General features: G+C 39.8%; 1 protein-coding gene across 5 annotated transcripts; it reads left to right on the forward strand.

Moving 5' to 3' along the window:
* Positions 1-2,103: 2,103 nt before the first annotated feature.
* Positions 2,104-25,399, forward strand: LOC146376074 (kinesin-like protein KIF2A). Of its 5 annotated transcripts, XM_084945767.1 has the most exons (22): positions 2,104-2,308; positions 13,387-13,481; positions 15,245-15,367; positions 16,388-16,442; positions 17,355-17,471; positions 17,709-17,753; positions 19,100-19,200; positions 19,312-19,407; positions 19,492-19,546; positions 19,637-19,799; positions 20,481-20,571; positions 20,701-20,764; positions 20,851-20,942; positions 21,028-21,170; positions 21,392-21,596; positions 21,767-21,877; positions 21,981-22,048; positions 22,326-22,451; positions 23,222-23,369; positions 23,997-24,098; positions 24,226-24,361; positions 24,461-25,399. In XM_084945767.1, exons 1-22 carry the CDS (start codon positions 2,248-2,250, stop codon positions 24,544-24,546), a joined length of 2,283 nt encoding a protein of 760 aa, XP_084801893.1. In that variant the 5' UTR covers positions 2,104-2,247; the 3' UTR covers positions 24,547-25,399. The 5 variants fall into 5 exon arrangements, with proteins under 5 accessions (XP_084801893.1, XP_084801895.1, XP_084801894.1 ...); XM_084945769.1 differs by lacking the exon at positions 22,326-22,451; XM_084945768.1 differs by lacking the exon at positions 17,709-17,753 and having other exon boundaries at positions 2,105-2,308.
* Positions 25,400-26,026: the final 627 nt, after the last annotated feature.

The raw sequence follows: 26,026 nt of genomic DNA on the forward strand, positions 1-26,026 counted from the left end.
CGCTCCAATGAAGAAGCGCTCTGGCTTCACAAGTCAGTACGCAAAAAGAAAACAGTCTGTGAAGACTTTGAGAAATTCAAAACATCTAAAATTATGATTACTGCAAATTACATTGAAAAAATTGAGAGCAAGTACGCACGCGCCTAATGATAAAAATATGTTTTAAGAAGAGTTGTCATTGTCCTGAAGACCAGTGACCCTCATTGTATCTCTCCACCTACTCTGTCCCAGGTTCAGTGGTTGGTTGGAGGTTTTGAGAAGCATGCGTCTCAGCAGCTGCAGAGGTTATTGACACAACTGTGTTGTCTCAGCATCACTGCAGTATTTAAGACCGGATTGTCCTCTCCAACATCACCAGATCGTTCAGCTTCCCACAGTGGTATTGTGGGGCTCCACTTACTTATTTTGTTATGATCAACTCATGCAGGCCATTGTGTTCAAATGTTTACCTTGTCTGGCCTTCATCTTCATAAGACCTCTGGCGCTGCCTCCCTGCCTTTTGCTTTGAGTCTTAAATCAGTTTGCTTTGGATTGGATTTTAAAGTAGACATGCATATCAAAAAGACAGCTGCAAGCATTTTATTGATATCATTTCACAATTATTCATACTTTTGGAAATAATTTCTCTATTTTGGGCATATATTGTAGTTTTATATTTATAGTGTATTATGGTTTTATGTCATTGCATTTTCTCAATGTAATTGAAATCTAGCACTAACTATAAACTCCATGTGCAGCACATCAGTTTCATGCTCTGTATTAGAACTGTGTTAAACTCCATCTGTGAACTGTGTAGACATTTTTTGATACATGACTCAGACCAGAGGAAAGATCAATAACGTTGTTAGTGTTGGGGAAAGAGATACTAATTATATTTGCACTGACCTCCGAACCCCACAGCAACTGTCTGATGTGGATGATAGGGTGAAAAAGTGTGTTTGAAAGCAGTTTATTGTTTCTTCTTTTTTTTTGTATCATTAATATTTCTGTTAAAATGGGTTTGTACTGTTCTTGAATGATTCATAGGTTGGTTGTGGCTTAAAAACAAGAACATAAAAAAATCCCCTGAGAATCAGGTACAAGGACTGGACTGAAAAAAAAATGCCTGTAAAATATTGCTAAAGACCAAAATTGCTCAAAATAAGACTCAAGTCTGGCTCCTTTAAAGCAAAAATATATATAAAAATAATGAGGGGCCAGTTTAAACTTTTGCACAGTACTGTAGATTAGAAGAACAATGCAATACTGTTGAGAAATAGAGAGCTGTGGTTTCATTGTTCTTTCTCATTAACATTTGTGTTTTTAAAAAAGTGTTTTGTACATTTCTTTAGTTCACTTTCAGTGTTATGCAAAGTGCAAGTAATATTTTTTCATTTTTTGTAAATGACGACTTTTGGGTGTGCTGGTCCTCTCCATATCCTAGTGATAGTCCTAGAGGTTTACACATGAAACGTCATAAATGTCGTAGGTAAATTCTTGGCATCTTTTCCATATTACGTACGTAGTGAAGAAGTCAGAGAACTGTGATGCATCTTATCTGGACCTATTAGAGCAGTAGTACCACCAGGTGGTATACTGCATCCACTGCAGCATAAATTGCACAATAGAGGGATTTTTGTTCATACCAAAAAAATGCATTAGTTATCAGTTATTATCAGTTATTTATTTATGTCATATATGTTTATATACGTTATTAAATGTATTTTTATTGCATTTTAAGATTAGTATCATATATTTGAAACATGAGCTCAATGTAAGTGCTCATTTTACAGAAAAATGAGCATTTATTATTATTACCTACCATTTTAAATCACTGAGTTGGTTAGGAGGAAACTAATCTTAACAACATCTGTTTATTTTGGAGTCAATTACAACAGCCTATAATAGCTATAATATATTTATTATGGTGTGTTTGCACCCAAAGTGATAATGTACAAGTAAAAGTAATAGTCTTTCAATTAACTTTAATAGGAAATCCAATATTTTACAGGAACAGCCCATGATTAAAGAAATGACAATTATAAACGCTGTAGTAAATGCAATGCTTTTATGAGCCGCATAACGTTTTTATTTTGAAAAAGCTGACCGGAAAGAAACTGCTATTCTTGGTAGGTACGTAATGCTCTTGACGTAATGCTGCCACTGACTGCATCTTCCTCCCAAACCAAAGACTGCCAAAGAAGCTGATTTTACTCGGCTTACAATAAGTCTCTAGTCCTGTATTTGTTCATTTTTAAGTGATGTAGAATGGCGTCTGGCTTTGGGAAGATTGTCGTTGGTACCTATGTGGAGATAAAACGCAGCGATGGTAAGTTTCACCCTGTCTATTTATTTTTCCCGTCGCGGTGTGTAAGTTGTTTGGGGATCTTTGTTGCTGCGCTGCTGTTGAATATAGCAACCGTTGTTTCTGGCTGCAGAGCGTAACGCTAGCTGCAGGTTCATATTAGTTGTCAGGGCGGAGAGTTTCAGCACGGCCTAAGCCTTTGAATGGGCGCCTTACCTTTGTTAGCATGCCCATTCAGAAGATATTTCCCGATACCTCTAGATTCTTATCATTAGATAACAACAAATGTCTTTGATGGGAATTTATCAAGCATACAAACATATTAACTCTAGCGCCACCTAGTTTCTTAAATTATTTATTATAACAGGGAATTCAACATTATAATTAGCCAAGCTAGCGGGATTGCTAACCCGGTTAGCTTAGCTAACTAACGTAGACGGCAAGATTAGCGTTAGCTTGTGGCTAGCCAAAGGCTGTTTCCCGGCTTCACACAGCAGTGGCTCCGCGGTAAAATCGGTTTCGTTAACATGCACTTTGGTTTTTGGTTATATTTTATCCCCGCTTTCTTTCATTGTTAGCTTATTAAATGCTCTGTCAATAAACCGAACCGCTAGTTGTTATGGAAACCCTTTTGAGGTCTAAAATCCTATATTAATCACGGTCATTTGCCTTAAAAATACATTTGTAATAAGAGCATATACGTAGGCTATTTTTTATAACTCTTTCCTTTATTTCCTCTATTACTCCTGGTATTGCATGGGTCATAAAAGATGATAGTGTTTTATTTAATAGAGGCAATGCCAAGGATATATAATTGTAGATAGTGTAACCTTAAATATGAGGCACCTACTGATGCCCTCGGTTTTTTGTAGTGGTACTGCGAATGTAGCCATAATAGCTTAGAATAAAGGGGGGGTTAAACTGCATTCACATGAGCTGAAGTTGTTTTTGAAGGCTAACAGATGAGTAGACCGAGAAATGGGAGAGGCTGGTTGTTGTATGACTCTCCTTTCTGTGAATGCCAGCTTTATTCTTGCTGCTCTGTGTAGTTGTTCGGCATTGCTTCAGGGCTATAGAGCCAAAGATGACACAGAAGTTTGTGTCATTCCTACTGGTCCTTTTGGGACTTTGCTACACCCAGTGAAAATGTTTTGCAACAAACCCTCAAACAGCACCAATCTTGTACACAAAGCACACGTGAATAAGCTTGAAAGCTAGTGCCAGAGGTGTGCTGCAGCCACTGTGCTGGTTGGTATCATTGGTAATGTCCCTAAATCCATAATCTCTGTCCTAAGATCAAGAGTGAGATGTGAACTAGATGCACAGCAGGGCTGCAGAAGTAACCAGTTCTGTCTGTCTGGTGTTGTATCTAGAGCAGGGATTGCCCTCTCCCTCTCTCTCTGGGGACTGGTTCAGATTCAAGCCAGATTCATGCTATTAGCCACCACCCCATCTGTTGCAGCCGGCTCCCTCTGTTCTGCCAGGACTCTCACTCACTCCTTGTGTTTTTTCCATTTCATATTTATTCCTGTTGAGAGCTAGGTCTCATAGAAAATAATTAGGAGCAGTTTAATTAGACTACCTCCAGTCATCAGAGTCACCAGTCACCTTTAAAGGTATTATACTCTTAATTGTTCCTGGATATCAATTTTGAGTATTAATTTTTGGGCTTTCCTCTTTTCTTTTTATCTTTTTTGTTTTTGTTTAAGTAAAATATTATGGTTTGGCATAGTAGGGTCTTTCAGAGCAGAGTGGAGTACTGGAGAGGCAAGGGTCTGTGTGGTGTTTGTACACTGCATCATTTTTTTTCTGAGTGTGTGCCATGTTGATATGGTTTCATTAATAGGTGTCTCTGGTTCTGTGGGTGAAAACGATGCTTTGAGGGTTTTGTTTATTCCACAGGCTTAGCAGAACTAGAGCACCCCCATTTTAAGCCCCTTCTGCTCCTGGGAGGTGTCAGTGTACCCATTCAGCAAGGTTTTAGTAAAAAAGTGGGGCACTTGATGGGGCATTCAGTAAGACAAGCCCGTGTGTGACTTGGCATTTCAGCTCTTTTAAGTCTAAGGATACAGTGTATGTCTGTGAGGAAGATGTAGGCAGCCGTTAGAGTTTATTAAAGTCTGGGGGGAAAATAAATATTCCCGTCTTTGGCAAGGTCAGAGAGTACAGCTGCACAATAGCTCATGTGGATCTTGTAGATGTACAGTGTCTGGACGTATGCTGTGTCCTTGAAACCTGTCCGTTTGGGTCTGTAGCTTTGCAGAAAGAACGGTAGAATAGTTTCCAGTTAAGGAAATTTGTCACTTCTCGATTATTAAAAGGCATGTCTGCCTTGCCATTTGAAAGTAAATGTAATAACAAAAATAATAATTTTACTTTTAATTAAATCAATAAATCGTTTTTTTTTTTAAGACCTATGCTGTTAGTACTTTAAAACATGCGTTTCTGGGTACAACAGGTTACACAAGCTCCTGATGTCCAGTGTTGTTTAGTGCCATTTACTGCTATTGAGGTTCAGTTTGCATAGTTCCTGCCACTGCTAACAGCAAATGTCTACAAGCAGCACCATTGCTTAGCCTCTTCATGGGAAATTTCTTGTACTGTTGCATTATGGGTTCATCATGACTGCCTCTCTTGGCATTTGCACTCACTATAAGGCTCAGTTAAACAGTCTCGTCTGGTAGCAGAAAAGACGAGGTGCTGGCATTTTACAGTGAAGATCCAACTGTTGGCTCATTGACACAACAAACATCTTGCAAAGTTAGCAGAGTTGGGAGGAAAGCGATCACTTCATCAGTTTCAGCAGGATCATATGACAGTTACACTGCCTTAGAGTGTTATTCTTGTATTTGTGGGTTGTTATGAATGAGCCTAAAACAAGCCTCGTCCTTATTATATCTGAACCTAACGACCTGTGTAAAATTGACATTTAGAGTGAGACGAACTGTATCCACTTAACCCCTAGTACCTGTTGAGCATTGTGTCATTTAGCTGTCACTTTAATGTAACAGATCTACCCCTTTTATAATAGTATAGTTCAAGGACTTCGGTTTGATATTTATTGGGCATTTTTTACAACAGTATGTATAATAGTAGGGAGGTCTGGCCATTAATAGGTGTATTGTACTGTATTTTAAGAGAACTTCTAACTGGAGATGTGGCGTTCATGAAGTTCTGTACCAGTGCCAATATGGGTGATTAAAATAACAATTTGGCTGATGATTGATTTGGAGGGGGAGGGGGGTTGTTGCTATTTATTTCCTCCTTTGTGTCTGGGAAATAAATACATCTCCATCTGTGTAAATAAAAACAGAATAGTGCGTTTATGTATCATTTAATCCATTCATTTTCTTAACCGCTTATCCACTGAGGTCAGCGTTAGGGGTGGATCTATCCCAGCTGTCGCAGTGTGAGAGGCAAACTAGACCCTGAACAGGTTGTATCGCAGGGCCAGCACAGAGAGACAGACCAGCAAACACTCGCAGTTGGATTTGGACTCACTGCAATCGCTCTCAGATTGTTAGAGGCTCATAAATAATTGGTGTGTAATTTATAAATGCAGACAGACAGTCTGAATGAGTCTTTGTCAATGAGCACAACTCAAGGGGACTCAGCTTAACTGGCTGCCAGTTGATTGTATTGTGGTGATATTCCTGTAGATCAGGAAGGTTACTGAGACCAACTTTAATAATTATATGTGAATTTCTTCCTATGTAGACAGCATTTTTTGGTGATTCATCACAGCTAATTACTTTATTATCAGAAACTGATTGGATGTAATTGCTTGCTTGATCCCATTCAGTCACAGGCTGATAGCATGCTGACTCGGTCTTTTTGGCACCATTTATGGCCAGGCTTCACTGACAGTGTTGGTGTGCTTGACAATCTCATTTTGCAGCAAAAAATAATAACTAAAGTGTACTTAATTGTGTTAAACTTCATGGCCGCCTGCTTTATTTAACTTTGAGTTGAAAAACGGCCATAAATCAGAATATATATGTTACTGCAGTACTCAGCATGCTGAAAAATGTTAAAAATTGTCATTGTATCGTATCATTAATTAAGTAATGTGATAACATCGTTCGGTGTCTGTTGATTACCACCTAAGTAGTACATGTATTGGGCTGCAGATTTTCTTGTGTAAAATTATATTGTTCTTGTTGCTATTATTATGTTTTAGATAATAATTGGTTATTTATAACCCCTTACATTCCATATTGTTTCATTTTTAAATTTCAGATTTGCATATTATAAAATAATAAGACATTTGTCTCGTTTTATCAAAGTAGTTTGGGCGAAGTTGTTCTCTTCTCTGCTGCCGTTACTTATGCACCAAGTAGTTTATTGAGTCTGATCGCGATGAAGCCACAGGAAGTCTGTGGTCTGCGGCTTGCTGCTTGACATTGGCAAAAGCAGGCAGCCGTTTTTTTCCAGGGTGGTTAGCAGGATGGAGCAGTGATTTGGAGAGCCATGCTTAGCACAGTTGTTTCCATAAATCCTCTGAGTGCTGCTACTCTAATCTTAAAGTGGACCAACAAAAGAGAAATGAGTTCTTTTTGTGTTTATAGTGTGATTGCATTTTAAACAAAGACCTGATTTTTCTGGTACCCTTCAACTCTGACTCTAGGTCATCTTCCTGTTCACTCTTTAGAGCCCTCAGACCTCGACTCCTCGACTGTTTTTGGAGCTTTTTCTAACTAATTAAATAACTAATAGAGAAAATAATCATTAAATTAATCCATGATGAGTGTAACAATATCAGTTCTATTAAACGGTCATTATTTTCCCCAATTAAAACAATTTTAGTTGTGATTAATGTGAATAATATTAATAATCTAATGATAATGACATATAGCAGTGTAACAGTCGGTTCAGATTACTTTGACATAGGTAACATTCTCAGAACCTTTGCAGCCTTGTACAAGTATAGTGTTAGTACTTTTACTTGGGTAAAGGATGTGAATACTTCCTTCATTACAGTGCAAGTTGATGTGTACGAGGAGAAAATGGGCAGAAATATCTTGTTACCATACAGCGCTCGTGCCTAGGGTCCAAAGCGACCTAGTCGTAACAGCCACACAGGATCTTGGGGTAGATCTGTCTACTCCAGTGAACCCTACAGACAGTTTGTTCCTCAGACTTGGTGCCAACCTCCATCAAAGCTATAGACATCGAAAATGTGACGTAATTTCCGGGGTAAAACCGCAAAGGATTGTAGATACAAGTGGCTAGCGCGCACGGGCTATTACAAGACAACAGTTACACAGAGATAAACAGAGACACAAAGAATTGCAAGAAGCTGTATTATTAACTGCCATAGCCGGTCGCATGACAGCCACTGGAAGCCGAAGGGTAAAGCGATTGGTCACATGGTCTGTCGATCTCTATTGGGACATTTTTATTACAGTGATCCCTCGTTTATTGCGGGAGTTACGTTCTAAAAGTAACCCGCGATAAGTGAAATCCGCGAAGTAGCCAACTTTATTTTACAATTATAGATGTTTTAAGGCTGTAAACCCCCTCACTACACACTTTATACACTTTTCTCAGACAGGCATGAACATTTTCACACTTCTCTCTCTTGTTTAAAGAATCTCAAAGTTCAAACCTTCGTAGAAAAATAAGTGCGGTATTATAGAATGAAACCAAAGGCACCCGCCGGTGACAAGTCCCACTGCTAGTGATTGAAGATTTATGTAAATTTGATAAGCCGAACGCATTCTTTACTGTACAGGAGACACTGCATGAGATTGATTGACAAATTGAAATTGAAATTGCACAAAAAAAAATCTGCGAAACAGCGAGGCCACAAATAGTGAACCGCGATATCGGGCTGGGCCATATTATACCATTCACGGTAATACCGGTACAATGTTAGGCAACGATAAGAAAATAAAATATTGCGATAGAATATGGGCAATACGCGCATGCGCAGTGCCTTTGTTTTCATACGCACATGGTCGAAAAAGCATGGCAGCAGCGGAGAATGAAAAGGGGGAAAGCAGATCGTTGAATGAAATGGATGAACCAGAATCGGTTTGTAAAAATGGTGCAACTTCAGTGATGCAGAACTGGTTTGGTATTTGTCCGTCAGATACCCACCAAAGCACATTTTTTTTGTAGAACATGCAAGCGGACCGTCGTTATTACCGTATTTGTCGGACTAAGGTGCTCGTAAATCTGGGAGTAATCTGGGTCCAGAACTCCCTCCGCTTCAGGTCCCAAAGTCAAACGAACACTGTGGCACACTGAGAGTTAAGAACTGTCTAAATTCTTTCATCTTCAATAAAATGATCAGCATTGCTGCTTAACAGGTGTAACAATTAAGTTTAACATCCAGGCATCCATGAAAACAGAATTTATTACATTTAAAGGAGTTAGAAGTTAGCAGGAAGTTAGCGGAAGGTAGCTCGCTAGTTTCGCCAGTTACCTAAGCATGATATAGCATGTTCTGACTGAGAGATTTCTGAAAAAATTAAAACTTACAGCTCTGCTATCACTTCCAACATAAATGAAGACAGAAAACTAAACAGCAGTGACGTTTGTAGGGTTATTGAAGTTGGACTAGCTGGTATATAATGATGTGCTACGTGATCGCTAGCAACACAGCTAAGTTAGCATAACATAAACAGTGAAGCTGGAGGATGAACGCTAATACTTTTCCACTCGATAAAAGTTAACATGAGGGTTCCTGATGGTTAGAGACAAATGCAATCGCATGGCAGGATGCAGTAAACAGACCAAACTTCAGTCAGGAGAACAACTGAAATAATCCATCCACAATACGAAGTTAGTCATTAATATACTACAACAACATGGGAATAGTGCAGCTGTGATAGAATACAGCATTAATGAATCAATGGTACAGAAGTGGAGGAAACAAGAAGAATGAGTTTAATAAAGTTTGATTTATCTGACTGCTTTGTTTCGCATAATGTGCCCTATAATCCCATGCACTTTATGGTCCAAAAAATATCTATTTGACTTTTTTATTTGGCACACTGCAGTTTAATGTTGCAAAGCACCTCTTTTTAACTTTAGTGGATATTTTACATGGTTATGCTCAGGTTATGTCAGCCCATTTCTACTGGAAATGCCCTTTGGTTAAACTTTCAGCAAGGAATTTGCATTTGCACTGTTAAATTTTTATATAGCTTTAATGAAAATAAAAAAACAGCTGCTTGTTTAAGTGAAAATAGATGGATGTTTTTTTTTTTGCGCTAGTAAAGTTGTAGAGTTGTATTTTGTCTCACATCAATTATATCGTTAGTTATATCGTTATCGCAAATTTTCAAATTTATATCGTGATAAATAATTTTGGCCATTTCGCCCTGCTCTACCGCGATATAGCGGGGGATGACTGTATACTGTTGGTAAACATCTGATCAGCAGTAGAATTTTTTTTTTTTTTTAAAAACGCTACATGTACATTTCCTGTTTAAATTCAAGTCTATGTTTGGATTAGTTACTATTATCATTACTGCCTGTATGGAAGTTTTCTATAATAGCATGTGGCTGATTTCTCTGATAATAAAATGTGAAAGCATCTTGCCTGCTAATAACAAAACCAAATGAATTGTAGTATAAGTTTCTCTCATAAGATAAGCTGTCATTGCACATGAACATGATACTTAAATCAATTAATAATTTAATTATATCTATCCATCCAGCTGGGAGGTAACAACAAAAAACCCTTTGTGTTTACAGGTGACAGATTACATGAACCACAATGAGTGTTCAGAAACTAAATTAGTTTTGAGGGCTGAAAGGGACCAAGTATAAAACCACTCTTACATTTTAAAACTTTGTGATTTATTGTAAATCAATTTCAACTAATTTTTTTTTTATTTTTAGGGTGGGGGGTTGGGTTAACTTTGTTATTCTGTGTATTTTTATGGCTGTTTGTATCCTCTATAAATGCACACAGGAATGGCTCAAATACTGGATGTCCACACCTTGCTAAATCACCTAAATTTTAAGGAAATAACGCTATCACAAGTGCACGATATATACCTAACAAATAGAACATATGCATTCTGTTGAATAAATGGCTGCCCTGCGAGAAAATCATTTTCCCTGCTTTTTGCAAATGTGAAACATTTGTATGGTAAATTGATCAAATGTTCAGCACATGAGAACACTGAAAGCATCTTTGCTGGCCTGCTCTCTTTGTGTCTCTAAATAATGGATACTGGAGCATGCCGTTTCCTTAGATAGTGAAGGGATTTTGCAGCATGCAGTTGGATCGGCACAGGCAAAAATGGGAGGGCTGAGCAGCTTTTTTTCTTTTTTGTCCTTTTTCTTTTTTTCTCCAGCTGTTAATATTGCAGTGTTGAAGACAGAGGGGCGGAGAGAAGCACAGAGGCTAACAGCAGATGCTCTCATCTCTGTTATCCGAGTCTCGCTAACGTTTCATTATCAAACCTCCTGGTCTGAACTTACCAAGATTAGCCTCAGCCTGCTGCCTTCCTCTCACAAGAAACCTAATTTGTTCAGTCACTTACAGAACAATGGAAACGAAATAAAATCCTCTGTTGGTGAGCATAGGCGGGTTTTGTGTTAGTAACATTTCACTAAAATGCCTGCATTATCTGGAACTAGATTCTTTGTTTGTGAGGATAAAGGTGAATATAAGCTTATATAATTAGTAATGTAATTTAAAGTAATTTAATTGAAGCTAGGTTAAATGTATATCGCATAATAATAAAAAAGTAGGAGCACAACACATCAGAAACAGAACTGAAAATGTAAAATGTATAGAATACATCAGTGGGTCGTCACACAACAATTATAATATAGCAGGGGTCGGCAACCCTAAGCACGCATGCCACAGTTGGCACGCGAAGGGTTAACTGATGGCACGACCATAGCTGGACTGGTCATCGGGCATACCGGGCATTTGCTCGGTGGGCCGATGATTTTTTTATTTATTTATTTTTTGTAAGGGCATAAAAAATGACAGGTGGTGGATTGGCCAGATGCTGGCTGGTGTGTAAAAATAACTCAGTTGTTTGGTGGTGGCTATGGCGGAGCTTCCACAGATTCAGTAACATTAGCAGGGAAAGGGGAGGCAGGAGGAGCAGAGACCCAAGGCAGCACCGGTCCGAGTGTCAGGTGAACTGAACTTCAGGTAAGAAGTTATGACCTGCAGTCTATCTGGGTCAGATATAAACCAAGTTTAGGTGGAGTTTATTTTCGTTGGGCTGACTTTTTACAGTCAGTTACAATAACTCGTACTGCGTACTAGCTAGCATGACGGAGTTTTCATCAGCATTGTTGTAGCGAACTTTATTTTATTCATAAGGTTAGTTATTAGAGTTGCCAACCGTCCCGTAAAAAGACGGAGTCGTCCCGCATTCAGAGAAAATATTATGCGTTTCGTTTTGAGGTGAAAAGGAACAGTTTGTCCTGGACTTCAGCTAGAATGGAAAAAGACACAAAGGAGTTATTCTGTCGTTACGCTGCACAGCTGCCTCTTCTCTCCTCTCTCTCCTGTTGCTACTTCAATCATGAAACTGATCAATGATCAGCTGATCAGCTGTACTCTATTGTTTGTCGCCCACTTTGCGCCAGAAAGAGGAAACCGCCGGATGTCGCGCTAAACAACAGCAGCACGTTTAAGCTTGATAAGCTGTTGTTAGAATTTATTTAATATTAATTTCTAGTATCAGTTGATGTTTGCTGGAGCCACAGCCATAAAAGCTGCTGGGGGGCACAAAGAAATACTTTCTTATTCTCATTTAAAATGTCTGGCTGTTATTAAATAATTATCTGAAGTTTACAACCAAAGTTTTTATCTGATGTAAAATGAATAGAAATCATACATATACCAACAAGACAGTGTACATCACTGTCACAACAGCGTTTGTTTTCATTCAAAGGCTTTATAGTTTTTCCTGTAATACCTGGTGGGCCGGTCTCTAGTCAAAATGCCCGGGCTGATTTTTTTGTCCCAGTCCAGCCCTGGGCACGACACGCAGTGAATTCATCTGAGAAGGTGCATTAAAAATAAATGGCCAGGCCAGCGGTGCACATCGCAAATTAGCTCGCATAGACACATTAGTTGTGCTCGAGACAGAATTCACAATGCGTTTTTGGGACTTTCAGGTGTATGGACCAATGTTTTCTTTTCTGATCAAACCAGAAATCTTTAATGAGCAGCTGGATTTGTCTCGCATTAACTGGCTGAGTTAATGCCAGTTAATACAACATCGAAGCAGCTGGAATCCACAGCTGTGCGTGTTCATGGAGCTTGCATTTTCACCTGCTGGACATCACTACCTGACAAGTTTAACTGTCTTCAGAACATTGCAGAGGCCTTATTGACAGTATTTGGTTCTACATATCTGTGTGAGCAGATTTTCTCTCACACGAAGAGTGTCCTCACGTAGCCGTCTGAATGCTGGACACTCAGAGACCTGTGTCTCTGAGTGGGAGACCAGAGATCACATTAACATGTGTATCCCTGTATTAACAAACATGCCATATTGGCCCAGTTTATTTTACTTATCATTGTTGTGAGGAGACCATAAATAGCATTTGTATTTTCTGTTGTACAGTTCATTTGCTGTTATGGAGTTCTTGTTATGGATAAAAAGTGTTTTTTTTTTGTTTCAAAATAGCTGATAACTATTCGCTGATAGCTGCCAACATCTGCGAACAAATATAATTCTATAAAGTGGTTCTATATAGTGTGTAACTGTTAATATAGAGCGTTATTAAATTTATTGCTAATGCAATCATAAAATTTTTGATGGCACTCGTCATCAGAAAGGTTGCCTACCCTGTTATATAGTATATTATTTAAAAACACGTTCTTTAAAGTCAGTGTATATCCAAATAAAAACAGTTTTATTTTAACAATACTGCATGCAGATCTGATCATGGTAGCAGGTGGTAATTAGACCTTTTTATATTTCATAAATCATGGGGTTTGAATGGCAAATGCAGTTATGTTGTTGTTGTACTTACTAAACAATAAAATGCTTTTAATTTTCCATAGCACTACACTGATTTTGGTCCCAATATTTTCTACCTTCAGCTATTTATGTTTTTCTGCTAATCTGATGTTTGAGTTCATCTCATCTCTGGTGCTTTTACAGGACGTATACATCAGGCGATGGTGACCTCACTTAACGAGGACAATGAGAGCGTCACAGTGGAGTGGATAGAAAATGGAGACACAAAGGGAAAAGAGGTAAACCACTATTTACCACCGTTTTTTACCTCTTAAAGCTTCCTTAACAGCACAAAGTGCTTTTTATTTTCCAAAGCAATGAATAATAGATCCAAAAGCATTCAGGAGCTGCTGTGATTATGCAACTAAGCTGCATGTTCGACCACACATCACCCCTTGCACACCCTGCAGCTCTGATCACATGTAGACAGTGTGAAAATTTAACAGTACATCTGGCGGCAGGCTTGCTGCATCACATTTTCATAATTATTTTTCATGGACATAATAAAAAGCACAAAGATAAGCAGAATTATTTATATAAAAATGTCTGTTTCTGCATTTGGTTCAGCCCTGTCTTTGGAGCACATACGCACAGTCCAAATAAGACAATGAAAAATACTAGAAAAAGCATTTCCTAGCAAAAATGCAATGTGAATGCTGCAATTTGAAAATGTTGCCTGAAATGTTTAAAAATATTTGAAATATTCAAAGCTGAATTTGCTAAATCAGCTTAATTGCAAAAGATTAGCAAAATATCGGCCAGCAACAGTACCAAAAACTGAAAATGTGCTAAATAAAGCGAAAAAGGTACCAAAACTGAGCTTCAAAAATGCTAAACTTGGAGCTGAAGCTCGTCAAAATGAAAAATGATCTCAAATGAGAAATGTTTATCAATAAATGTTTAGCCGTGTGACGATTTTGACATCACTTCCGGTGTCGCTAGACACAATCTTTGTGGTGCGTCGGCCGGTCGTGCACCTCTTGATTATTGTAAGGAGTCATCACAGTTGTGTTTAAGACACAAGTCTACGATCATGCCGGTTATTAGCTCAATTTTAATCATAATCCTGCACAGAAGCTCAGAGACGTACAAACACACAGAGGGAGATGTTACAACTGTTTGAAAACTTTAGTTTGTGGAAAGAACTCTGAGCAGAGCAACCACTGCAGAGGATGGCAGCTTCAGGCTGTTTACTTTTTCCCTCCAACAAAACAGAAAGAGAAATGAGAAATTGCTGAATGACACTGGATGAAAGAGGACAGGGATGGCTATGTTTTGATGTATATCTTATACATGCAAGGCAAACGATTTGGGCATGGAAAAAAGAGAAGTTTTTTCACATTATTCTTCTAGCACCGTTTAAAGAGCAGGGGATGTCATCACACAGTGGTGGCAAAATGCCATGAAAAATCGAATTCTTCATAAAAGCACACTTCTCCAGAAAAAGCTGAACATTTTGATACCAGAATGGTTTCTGTAGCACAAAGTATGCAGAAGTAGTTAAGTGCAGGAGGATCTCAATAATGTGAATGCTTATACAGCGTGCACATAACCTAGATTTTTAAAGTATAAAAACGAATGAGAAAGTTGGAGCAAGTTGTCCATTAATTGCAGCATTGATTCTCAGCCCATCAAAATGACAAAGTGTCCATGGAGCAAGTCTGTCTCTGAGCTTTTTTCACCCATGGAGCGTTGGTGAAATTTACAGTACAGAACTTTAAAAATTACATTCAGCAGCAGTTTTAGAAAGTGGTCAACACCCTTTGGCTTTACTGCAATAAATCTGATGGATAATTTTGACTACTCAGCACACAAGAGACATCCAAGTTTAAATATAAGCACTTGGGGTTAGTTTGAAGACTCTTGTCCACCTTAATTATGTGCAAAACTGGTCCCATTTAAGCCCTTTTTAGGCTTTTGTGATGCACTGTATTTTCAAACTGACTGAACCCCCCGTCATAGACAGAATCACTTGACTTTATGCTGCTCTATTTCTGGACAGATTGACTTGGAGAGTATATTTGCACTTAATCCAGATGTGGCTCCAGATGAAGAAATTGCCCCTAGTCCAGAGACCCCACCCCCTCCTACACCCACATGTGTGAAGGTTAACAAAATTGCAAAGGTGAGTGGTGCTGTGTGACCTTATGACACAGGTGTCGAACTCCAGGCCTCGAGGGCCGGTGTCCTGCAGGTTTTTGATGTGTCCTTGATCCAACACAGCTGATTTAAATGGCTAAATTACCTCCTCAACATGTTTTGAAGTTCTCCAGAGGCCTGGTAATGAACTAATCATTTGTTTCAGGTGTGTTGACCCAGGGTGAGATCTAAAACCTGCAGGACACCGGCCCTCGAGGCCTGGAGTTCGACACCCCTGCCTTATGAGCACCTAAAGGTGTAGCGTGTGAATTACATTGCTCAGAATTGCAGCTCTTTGTTTTGTCACCCTTTAACATCCCTCATTCACGGACTAGCACCCAGGCTTCCTCGGGTGACCTGTGCGGCTCAGTGTGCTGGATCTTTTTATAGAACCTCGATCCTTCTCAGGAACCAGCTAACTGGTCCTGTTAAGTACACCATGTGTCATAAATATAGACTAACAGGTGAGAGTCTTCAGTGTTTTTTTTTCTTTCTAAATTCAGTAAATATTTAGGGCTCAAGGTTTCCACCATCCTGTTGTCTCACCAACAGCCCACCCAGACTCAAGATTTTTTTTGTGTGTTTTGCAGCATGAGCTGTATCGTCACGGTTTTTCCTTTGTCAGAGATCTAACTAGAATTTTAGTAAAGTCCAATTTCAAATTGTCACTTACCCAGTACTGAATATTAGACATTTTTGTCTGATATTCACATTTGTCAAATGATCAGAAATTACAGGAAAATTTCTGCCAGTGAGGGAACAGGGTACTGGGAATATGAATCAGGAGTTGCACCTGTGCCGCTCCGTGTCTCCATCTGTGCCACACAGTATGCTTTGCAGCATGTGGATACATTAACCACTCGCCTCCAGAAAAGCGTGTGTATTTCTGTATCTTTGTATGCAGAGTAGTCACGATAAGTAAAGTCTGGAACTTTGTGACAACAAAAGTAGGAATCACACTAGCTAACTCAGTAGTCATTTCTCTTTATTTGTTTTCCCCTCACAGAACCGACGGACGATAGCACCTCCTAAGAATGATACTCCATCCAGAGATAATAGAGGTTTGAGGAACTGCAACATTATCCTCACATATTTATGGTGGTTTAATTGTTATTGAAATTGTTGCTTTCTATGGCTTGGTATATATCCATCATGAGTTTGCCCACTTTAGTTCAGCAATTATTTTACTATAATGCAAAAAATCTGTGGGGGGTTTTGTTTTTGTTTTTTGTCCACCAACTCTTCCTCTGCAATCAGGAACAACTAACTTTTTAAGCATTGTTAAAAGCATCATATCATTTTTATTTCTTGACATTAGCTTCTCATTTACATCCACATATATGCCGTTTTTGCATTTATGCACCTATGGTCTCATAAAAGCTTCTTGTCATACTCATTTCATGGCAAGCAGCAAACACGGGTCAAACAGTACTGTAATATGGGCAGGCAGTAGTTGTTTAAATGTAAAATTGATAGTTTAATAGAATATGTTCTCCAATGCAAACATAGTGGCTCCAGTGTAGTCGTTTACACTTTTGGCAAACAAGAAAAAGCTGGAGACACAAATCCCTTTGGTGGTGCATCAGTACGGACACCCGGTGTTTTAAACAAAAAAAAAAAAAAGATAAATAGATAAATACTGACTAATCCATTTATATACAGAACTACCCACTACTTTCAGCTGCTTCCTTATTTATAAGAAAGCATTTTTCTGAAATACAAACATAACACTCACAGCCTTATAGTTTCAGTACACGTGAACCATCCACATGTTTGTTGTGCTAACAAATTTGACCAAAGTAAACATATTCTGAGTTTTTTATTAATTTTTTGTTCCTTTCCTCCTCCTTCCTCCTTTTTAATATTCATTCATTTATTTTGGTGTTGTTTTTTTTTTGTTTTTGTTTTTTTGCTGTCAGTGTTGCTTGGTAGTGGCATCTGGATCAGAGATATTTGTATTTTTGTGTCTTAAGCAATTCCAACCCGGGCCAGACCTCCACAGCCTCAGCAGCCAGAGCCTGCTCCACCTCCTCCATCGCAGCAGCCCGCACAGCCCACTCAGGCCCAGACACAGCAGCAGCTACAGAACGGTAACAATCATGACATTTGTCAAGAAAATTATCATTTCAAGAAACCAGTTTTAAGCAGTTGGCCAAAAGCTTCTAGACTAATCCCTTATGCAAATGTGAAATATAATCCATATAAGATTTTTTCTTTTTTTTAATCCAAATATACTGTCAGCGTTAGTAAAAATGCATCGATCGCACAAAAGCATATCATCAAAATCTTTTAATGTCGTGTCTTTGTTGACCACATGTTCATCACAGAGTCCTCACATCAGCCGCTATCCAGAAAGGAGTTTGGACAGCTTTGTATGTATCACCTGCATGTTACCCCTGCCCTCAGTGCTTCACAGTGATTCTGATAGTTTCCAATAGAGTCCGATAGACCGCTAGTCAAACAAGAAGATCGCTCAGCCAAATGTCTGCCACGTACTGCTCAGAGCTGTTGTGTGGACAAGAAGCAGCACACTCACAATCCATCCAGCAGACAGGCTTTCTGGGTATTAGGAGGGGAAAAAAATTGTGGTGTCGTTTGGCTGTGCTGCTTTTTTTTTTTTTTTGTGTGTCTGGTTTCTGCTGAGTCACACACGGGCACACACGTGGAAGAGCCTGCGGTAATGTGTGTTACGTCTCTGGGCTGTGACAGCAATGATAGCCTTTTATTCAAAGTGCTCGCTGTCATTTGGAAAGCTGAGAGGAGGATGTGAACGCCTTGTTTCCCCCCTCCTCACCCCCCTCCTCACCCCCTCAGCTCCCCTCCACACAGACTGAATAGCCCATAAGCAGTAACGGTGCTGAGTTCCTCTTATATTTCTTGTCCCGGTGCTGACCCAGTTCATCTTCTCCTCACAGATTAGAGCAGATTATTAATCCTTCTGCTCTGATAGTCTGGGTTCTCAGGGACTGCAGCCAGCAGGAGGCCAGGACTGTGTCACAGGGCTTGGGCCGGGCTTTGCAGCGGGAAGCTGGGGCTGCAGCGGCGAGCATTGAGCCGGGGCTAATCGAATAACATCGTTTTGATGAACTCTGCACTGAATTAAAAGTGGCTTTTACTCACATGTTTGCTAACTTGTGTTCCTTTATAATGGTGACTAATATTTTTGATTGACCTGAAACAAAACTAATCTGGGGGTGTGGTGATCGGGAGCTTTGGAATAACCTTCTTAAGACGATCATTCTTGATTTGAAACAGCCTCTTACTGTAATCAGACTGGATTAAAACAGTAATGCAAGGCACATATCCTGCATTGTAAGTGTTTTTTGGTTTTGTCTTTGTTTTTTTTCATTTTCCTTTCAGAGGTCACATGTCCTGTTGTGTTTGAGGACACAAATAAAAATAAAAATGTTTTGAAACACAGTGTTGCAAAGGCCTTTTGTTGGTTATGTAGAGCAAGCAGCTAATGTTATGCGGGAGACACTGTGTGCCAGCCGCTGCATCCTGGTGTGTAGTAGCTGTATCACTGCTCTGCTTTGTTGGAGCCAGCCCAAGGTTTCTCTGCTGTTTAAATAAAGGCCAACAGAAAGGAAAGCTGATAGAAGACGCTGGGAAAGTAGTAGAAGTGACATATTGTAAGCGAGATAAAAGAGGAAGAGAAAGCTGTTGATACATGATGTGAAAGGTGGGAGAATTACTGTTTTTCTTTTCTAAATGGCAGCACGAAGGAAGTCAAACTGCGTGAAGGAGGTGGAAAAACTTCAAGAGAAAAGAGAAAGACGCCGGCTTCAGCAGCAGGAGCTCAGGGAGAAAAGAGCTCAGGTACACTGATGTTGTTCTTTTTTTTTCTTTTTGCCATAGAGTTGATTACATTGAAGTGAGTATCTGTTTGACATGAGAGTAATTGTCATGTTGTCTGTCTCTGTCCTTCAGGAGGTGGACACCACCATCCCCAACTATGAGATCATGTACATGATCCGAGATTTCCGAGCCAGTCTAGACTACCGGCCCCTGACCACAGCAGACCTGGTGAAAATTCTTCTTCGCTCCTGATCGGTAAGAATTGACCTTCATCCAAAGTTTAATAAATGTCCTTCTCATTGCACTGCCCAGATTGAAGAGCACAGAATATGCGTTTGTGTGAGGAAACGTCCACTCAACAAAAAAGGTGAGGTCTTTGATGAGTTTCGCCTCATGCTACGTGCTAAGTACTTTTTATATTGTTGTATTTGAAAGTGTCGCCTCTGCTGTGTTTCAGAGTTGTCCATGAAGGATTTGGATGTGATCACCATTCCCAGTAAGGATGTGGTGATGGTTCATGAACCTAAACAAAAAGTGGACCTGACCCGCTACCTGGAGAACCAGACCTTCCGTTTTGACTACGCCTTTGACGACAGCACCACAAACGAGATGGTTTACAGGTTTGTGACCCGAAGCGACATCTGAGCTGTTAGATTTATTTAATTTCAAGTCAGATTCAGATTATGTGACGCAGCACATGATAAGCCAACCAAAGACACAGACAGAGAATCTCTGCCAAGCAATGGCGCACAATCAAGAACAACCAGACTTTCCAGTATTTGCAGTGTTTGTCTTAGCTTAGTTTTGAGAGATGTTTGCAGACAGCTATGTCTGAAAAAAAAATTGTTAAACGGTTTCTGATGCACAAACTACAAATGAACAAGTCTGTGTTTTGCCACAAATTATCGGCTAGGGGAAGGAAACCCTGGATCAGCGCAGCCACACTCATTGAGGGGTGTGACCTGGCCACTCGGCCAGCGAAATTTCACCGAAATGTGTTGATTGTGATCGTTTTATGTTTTTTTTTTAATCATTTACAAACATTCTACAAATGACTGTTTATCTATTTGCATTGTTACTAAACCAAACTAATTCAAATAACAGCCACAGTTTGACATTTTCAAGTTGCAAATTCATAGATAATAAAAACCTGAAATCTGGTTTTTTTGCATGTTAATATAATTCCTTTAGTCAGAAGAAAGGTGACTAACAAACAAAATTAGATGAATGAATTGTTAATATTTTTATGTATAAATTTGGGGATGGAGTAGCGCATGACTGTGTTTTGTCTTCTCCTGCAGGTTCACAGCCAGACCTCTTGTGGAAACCATTTTTGAGAGAGGCATGGCCACCTGCTTTGCCTACGGACAGACAGGCAGTGGAAAAACACACGTGAGTTACAATTAATGTGCCTTTAAGAAAACAGAAGGCTTTTATCCCTGTAGTTGGAGTGCATCTTATATAATTTGTGTATAAAATACATTTTAACTTGTATATATTTATTTTTTCATTGTGTCACAGACTATGGGTGGCGATTTCTCTGGGAAAAACCAAGACTGCTCTAAAGGAATTTATGCATTAGCTGGTAAGCACATTAGATGTAGCTCTTTGTTGACTGAAGGATAAGTTGGATCTGTTTTGGAATTCGATCTCTCGTGTGTTTTTATGCAGCTCGGGATGTATTTCTCATGTTGAAGAAACCCAGCTACAAAAAGTTAGATCTACAAGTGTACGCAACTTTCTTTGAAATCTACAGTGGGAAGGCAAGTGATGTGTTATCATTTTTTTCCTTCTCATTTTTTTCTGAAGGAGAGATTTTATTTAATGCTGACAGAACTGTGTTTGTAGGTGTTTGACCTGCTGAATCGTAAAGCTAAGCTGAGGGTACTGGAGGACGGGAAACAGCAAGTGCAGGTGGTGGGGCTGCAGGAGAAGGAGGTCAAGTGCACAGAGGATGTCCTGAAACTCATTGAAGTGGGAAACAGCTGCAGGTATGACAGCAGGAACTTTCTCAGGAATTCCGAGACTTTGTGTTCTTGTATTTGATCAGTGATCAGATCAAAACTCTGAAACTCGTTTATTGTCATGCAGACGTCGTCTAGCACAATATTTATGTTCTTTGAGGATGTTATTCCTTCTCCTAAAGTTATTAATTTTTTGCCCTCGCTGCTGCTGCTTCTTCTTCTTCATCATCTTGATCACACTCCAAAAGAACATCAGGGCAGACGTCCGCCAACGCTCACTCGTCTCGCAGCCACGCCGTTTTCCAGATCATTCTCCGGAGGAAGGGGAAGATGCATGGAAAGTTCTCCCTCATCGACCTTGCAGGCAATGAGAGGGGGGCGGATACATCGAGCGCTGACCGGCAGACTCGTCTGGAGGGAGCAGAGATCAACAAAAGCTTGTTAGCCTTGAAGGTCTGTGTGCAGTGAAGGGATAGTGGAGTAGCTGATTCCCACGTGTTGGCTACCACTTCATTTTCTTTTCTGTTGATTTGTAAAATAACAAAGAAATGTCATGTATACTTTTTCCATTTGTTTTTTTTTTTTTTTTTAATTTACCAAGTATGTCTCTCTTGTTGTTTCAGGAGTGTATCAGAGCTCTGGGTCGTAACAAGCCCCATACACCATTCAGAGCCAGTAAGCTGACCCAGGTCCTCAGAGACTCCTTTATTGGGGAAAACTCACGCACATGCATGGTCAGTCTCTGTCTTCTGTCTTTGGCCATGTTATCACATCTCTTCCACAGGTTAATAAATATGAAATAAATCTGAATGACATATTCTTTTTTTTTCCCTCCAGATTGCAACCATTTCTCCTGGGATGACATCCTGTGAGAACACACTCAACACACTACGCTACGCTAACAGGTGGGGTTGAGATAACCCACTCCAGTGATTTGGACAGTATCTTCTTGCTACAGGAACTTCTTGGATTATTCACCTTTATGAAATTTTAGCTCTTTTGGATTCCTCTGTAATGTCCAGTGGCTTTTATAGAATCTGAAATTAGCTGTACTACTCCAAATTTCTCTGCTTACTCTTGTTCGTTCTGACTCTTGTATCCTCTTCCCTTTTTTTTCCTACTTTCTTTCCTTCTTGTTTCCCGCCCTCTGCTGCTCTGTGTGCTGGTATGATGACTGTGTAGAGTGAAGGAGTTTGGGATTAGTCCGTCAGACATCCCCTTCTCCCAGAGCGGTCAGGGAAGCCGCCCTGAGCACTCGCCCACCAATACCTTTGAGTATGATGACTTTGCTGCTACCTCTCCCAGCAGGTCAAGCACTCCCCAAAGCACAGCACCACACGCACAAATACACACAGTGCATGCTGTCCCTTTGTGTATCTAATGCATTATAAAACACACCCATGAGCTCATTTATCAGCTCCTCACTGCGCTACACTTCCTGTCTTCCCCTTTCTGTTTTTCATCTGCATGTTTTGATGTGATTCATCTTTTCATCCCTGCTTTGACTTTGATCTGAACTGTAGACAAAACTTTTTTTTTTTAAATTGTGTTGCTAAATCCTGAAGAACAATATGTCTGTCTGTCTGTGTGGGTGTGTCTTTTATTTGCTCTGTTGTTTCATCGCTGTTCATGCCCCGGATGTCAGGGATAACTGCGATAGCTGGGTGTGATAAGTCAGAATGCTGGTGCAAAACTCGACTTTTAGCTGTTTGGCAAATGCATCCACGGTGAGCTTTTGTTTGAGCCAAACACTCAGCGGGTAATCCCTTATCCCGGCCGTAGTCCTAATTAATTGGCGCTGGCACCTGCAGGTTGGGTACAGTGCTGTAATCCCTCATCAGCTCTGCGAGAGCCTAGTTAAACATGAGCTCTGAACACCCAGACTCCAGTTACCATGAAAACTGATATCTGGAAATTGAGCATTGTCATCTGTGCCTGTGCATGACATCACTGCTGTCATGAAGCTGCCATGCTGCACAAACCATGAACCGCAAACCAAACATCAGCCTTGTTAGGAACAGGTCTGACCCGTGGTCGCTGCGATCTGATGTTTCTTTATTTCTTTTTTTGGTCTGCAGGGTAAAGGAGCTAACGGTGGACCCCAACCAAGTGATGGAAGGGGGACGCCCCAATATCCATGCTGTCAACCAGCTGGATCTCTTGGATGAAGAGTGGCTGAGCATCTCACCACAAAGAGACGACCTTAAACTTCTCTGTGAGCAGAATGTAAGTGCTCACAGTTGATTCTTTGAAGCACAAATCAGACTGTTTACATCTGGAACTTATATCTGAAAATAGGGCTGCTGTGGAACAGGAGGTAAAACAAGGCTGTATATTACTCAGTAGTTCAGTCCCTGGCTCCTACAAGGTGCAATCAGTGCAAGATACTGGTATATGAGCACTAAATAAGTACCAGCCCATTTACCATATCACAGCTGCCACGTATTTCACTACCCCTACACTACCCCAAGTGTTTTTGGATTAACATTCAAACTTTTATTTATCAGTGATGAAGGTGAGGTCCACTGATAACCAGATTTCAGAAATGATCTCTGTGCTGTAGCTTTTTGTTAAGTCCATTTAATTTAACAATTTTAAGAAAATCAGATTTTTGACTAAAATGCGTCATACAAAAGAGTGAGATAATATAATAATAACACAAATGGAAGAACTCAGTCTGGTTTAAAACCCAAATAATAAACATGGGTTTTTACTCAGATTTAAAGAATATTTGTTTGTTGGAGACATTGTGACGTATAAAGGGAAAGAAGCCACAGTTTAGAAGTAGCTATTTAAAAATGCCTGATCTCCTTTGTTTAAATCTGGATCTTGCTGCTGGATCTGTAAACACAGGAGGAAGAAGTGTCTCCTCAGCTCTTCACCTTCCATGAGGCCGTGTCACAGTTGGTGGAGATGGAGGAGCAGGTCCTAGAGGACCACAGAGCTGTTTTCCAGGTTAGAAAACACTCCAGCTCTCCTCGTTTCTTTCTTTTTCTTTTTCTCATACATACTTGTATGAATCCAGATAAATTGCAGCTCCTGACAGTGAATTTATAACTTCTCTTTGTTCTCCTCTGAGCAGGAGTCTATCCGGTGGCTGGAAGATGAAAAGGTGCTGCTGGAGATGACGGAGGAGGTGGATTATGACGTGGAGTCTTACGCCACGCAGCTGGAGCAGATCCTAGATCAAAAGATAGAAATCCTCACTGAGCTCCGAGGTATGCCCGAAACTTACACGCACATCACTTAACAATAGAATACAGCCCTCCTGTTACATTTTTTTTAAATGTGTGAAATGCTTTTGCTCTCCTCAACAGATAAAGTGAAGTCATTCCGCTCTGCACTGCAGGAGGAGGAGCAAGCCAGTAAGCAGATCAATCCCAAGAGGCCACGTGCTCTTTAGAGTCTGAAGAGGTTTAAGTGGCACGTTGAGAAACATAACCACTAGATGTTTGGCACAAGTCGAGCTGACACTAGCAGCTGTGAAAACACAAATTAAAGGACTGTCTAATGTACCAACAGGCTCAATGAATATCGTTTGTTTTGATCCCTCTAGTAACAGAAACTGGCTCTCCACTCACTCTTTGGTCTTGTTAGAAAACTGGAAGGAAACTAGTTTTTATTTCCTTCCACTTTAGATGATTTTTTTTTTTAATGGAGAATGTTTAGTTTCCTTTCCTTGTACTTAAATTATTTTTCTTTTATACCCGTTTGTACTTCCTTTGAACTAAAACTTTTCGACCGGTTTTCAGAGGAGATCTCAGTTGAACATGCTTCGAAGTTTACTACACAAAACCAGTATTTTATTTCTGGTTTGCTCTGGCTGACATTTCTGCATGTTCACTCTGTGATAGCTTATGTACACCACTGTTTCATGGTCCGGGGGTCCCCCCGGTCGGCATCGTAAAGTCATACTTCATTGTAAGTAATCTCTTCTCCTTTTCCCTTCCTTCTCAAAGTTTTTACCAGTTTGGAGGAAGCGTTAAACCACATTGTGTTTCTTTCCTTCTGTCATCCCTGACAGATTTTTACTTGTAGTTTGCTACAGTCTGTGCCATGTGGCAACTGACTCAAAAAACTCTTAATGTAAAACACGTTTTCCACCCATTTAACACTTTGTTAAAAAAATGGAACTAGAAAAACTATTAATAAATGTATAGTGAAGATCACTGACCTATCATTGGTTATGTTGCTCAGTGTTTGCACCAGATGTAATGCTGGAAGAATTAATAAAAAGTCATGTTTCATTTCAATGACTTCTGTGACCCAAATTATCTTTATTTGCCACAAACATAAAGTCAAGTTTGAGTAGAAATTGAGCGTCTAAAGGTGGGCTCCGCTTCACCACCTCGAATTTGACTGCGCTACTTTAAGTTTTCCCATCAGGGCGAGTTTAACACAACCGTATCTCTCCGCTGTCTGGATTCACTTATCCTATCGCTAATGATCAAGATAAGCAGTCACACAAAGCTGGTTATAAACTGGCTAAGTTAACCCAAGGTTTCCCCTGGGGTGGTGTTAGCGGTATCTGACTAATCTAAAAGTTTCATGGCTCATTTTTCTTCCACAGAAAATGATCCCTATGAGTGTCACCTGCTCCAATCAGAGATTTTATCAGATGATAAAATGATTATCAAAAATCTATAAAGAACAAGAACCCGTGAATCTGTGATTTTAGCGCACAGACCAGTAAAATAAACATTTAACTCAAATTATTTTATCACCGAGTTCGCTCTCAGTTCTGCTGTAAAAGAGAATTATAAAAATAGAATTCAAACATAGGCTTAGTCTGCAGCAGTATAGGCATCCTCCTGTTTTAAGATCAGGTACTGATGCTTAGAAAACAAAAGTAATCGCAAAAATGTAGGTAAAAGAAAGGCGAA

The sequence above is a fragment of the Perissodus microlepis genome, chromosome 12 (genome assembly GCF_051167445.1).
Source record: "Perissodus microlepis isolate ML-2025 ecotype Zambia chromosome 12, ASM5116744v1, whole genome shotgun sequence".
Taxonomy (NCBI): domain Eukaryota; kingdom Metazoa; phylum Chordata; class Actinopteri; order Cichliformes; family Cichlidae; genus Perissodus; species Perissodus microlepis.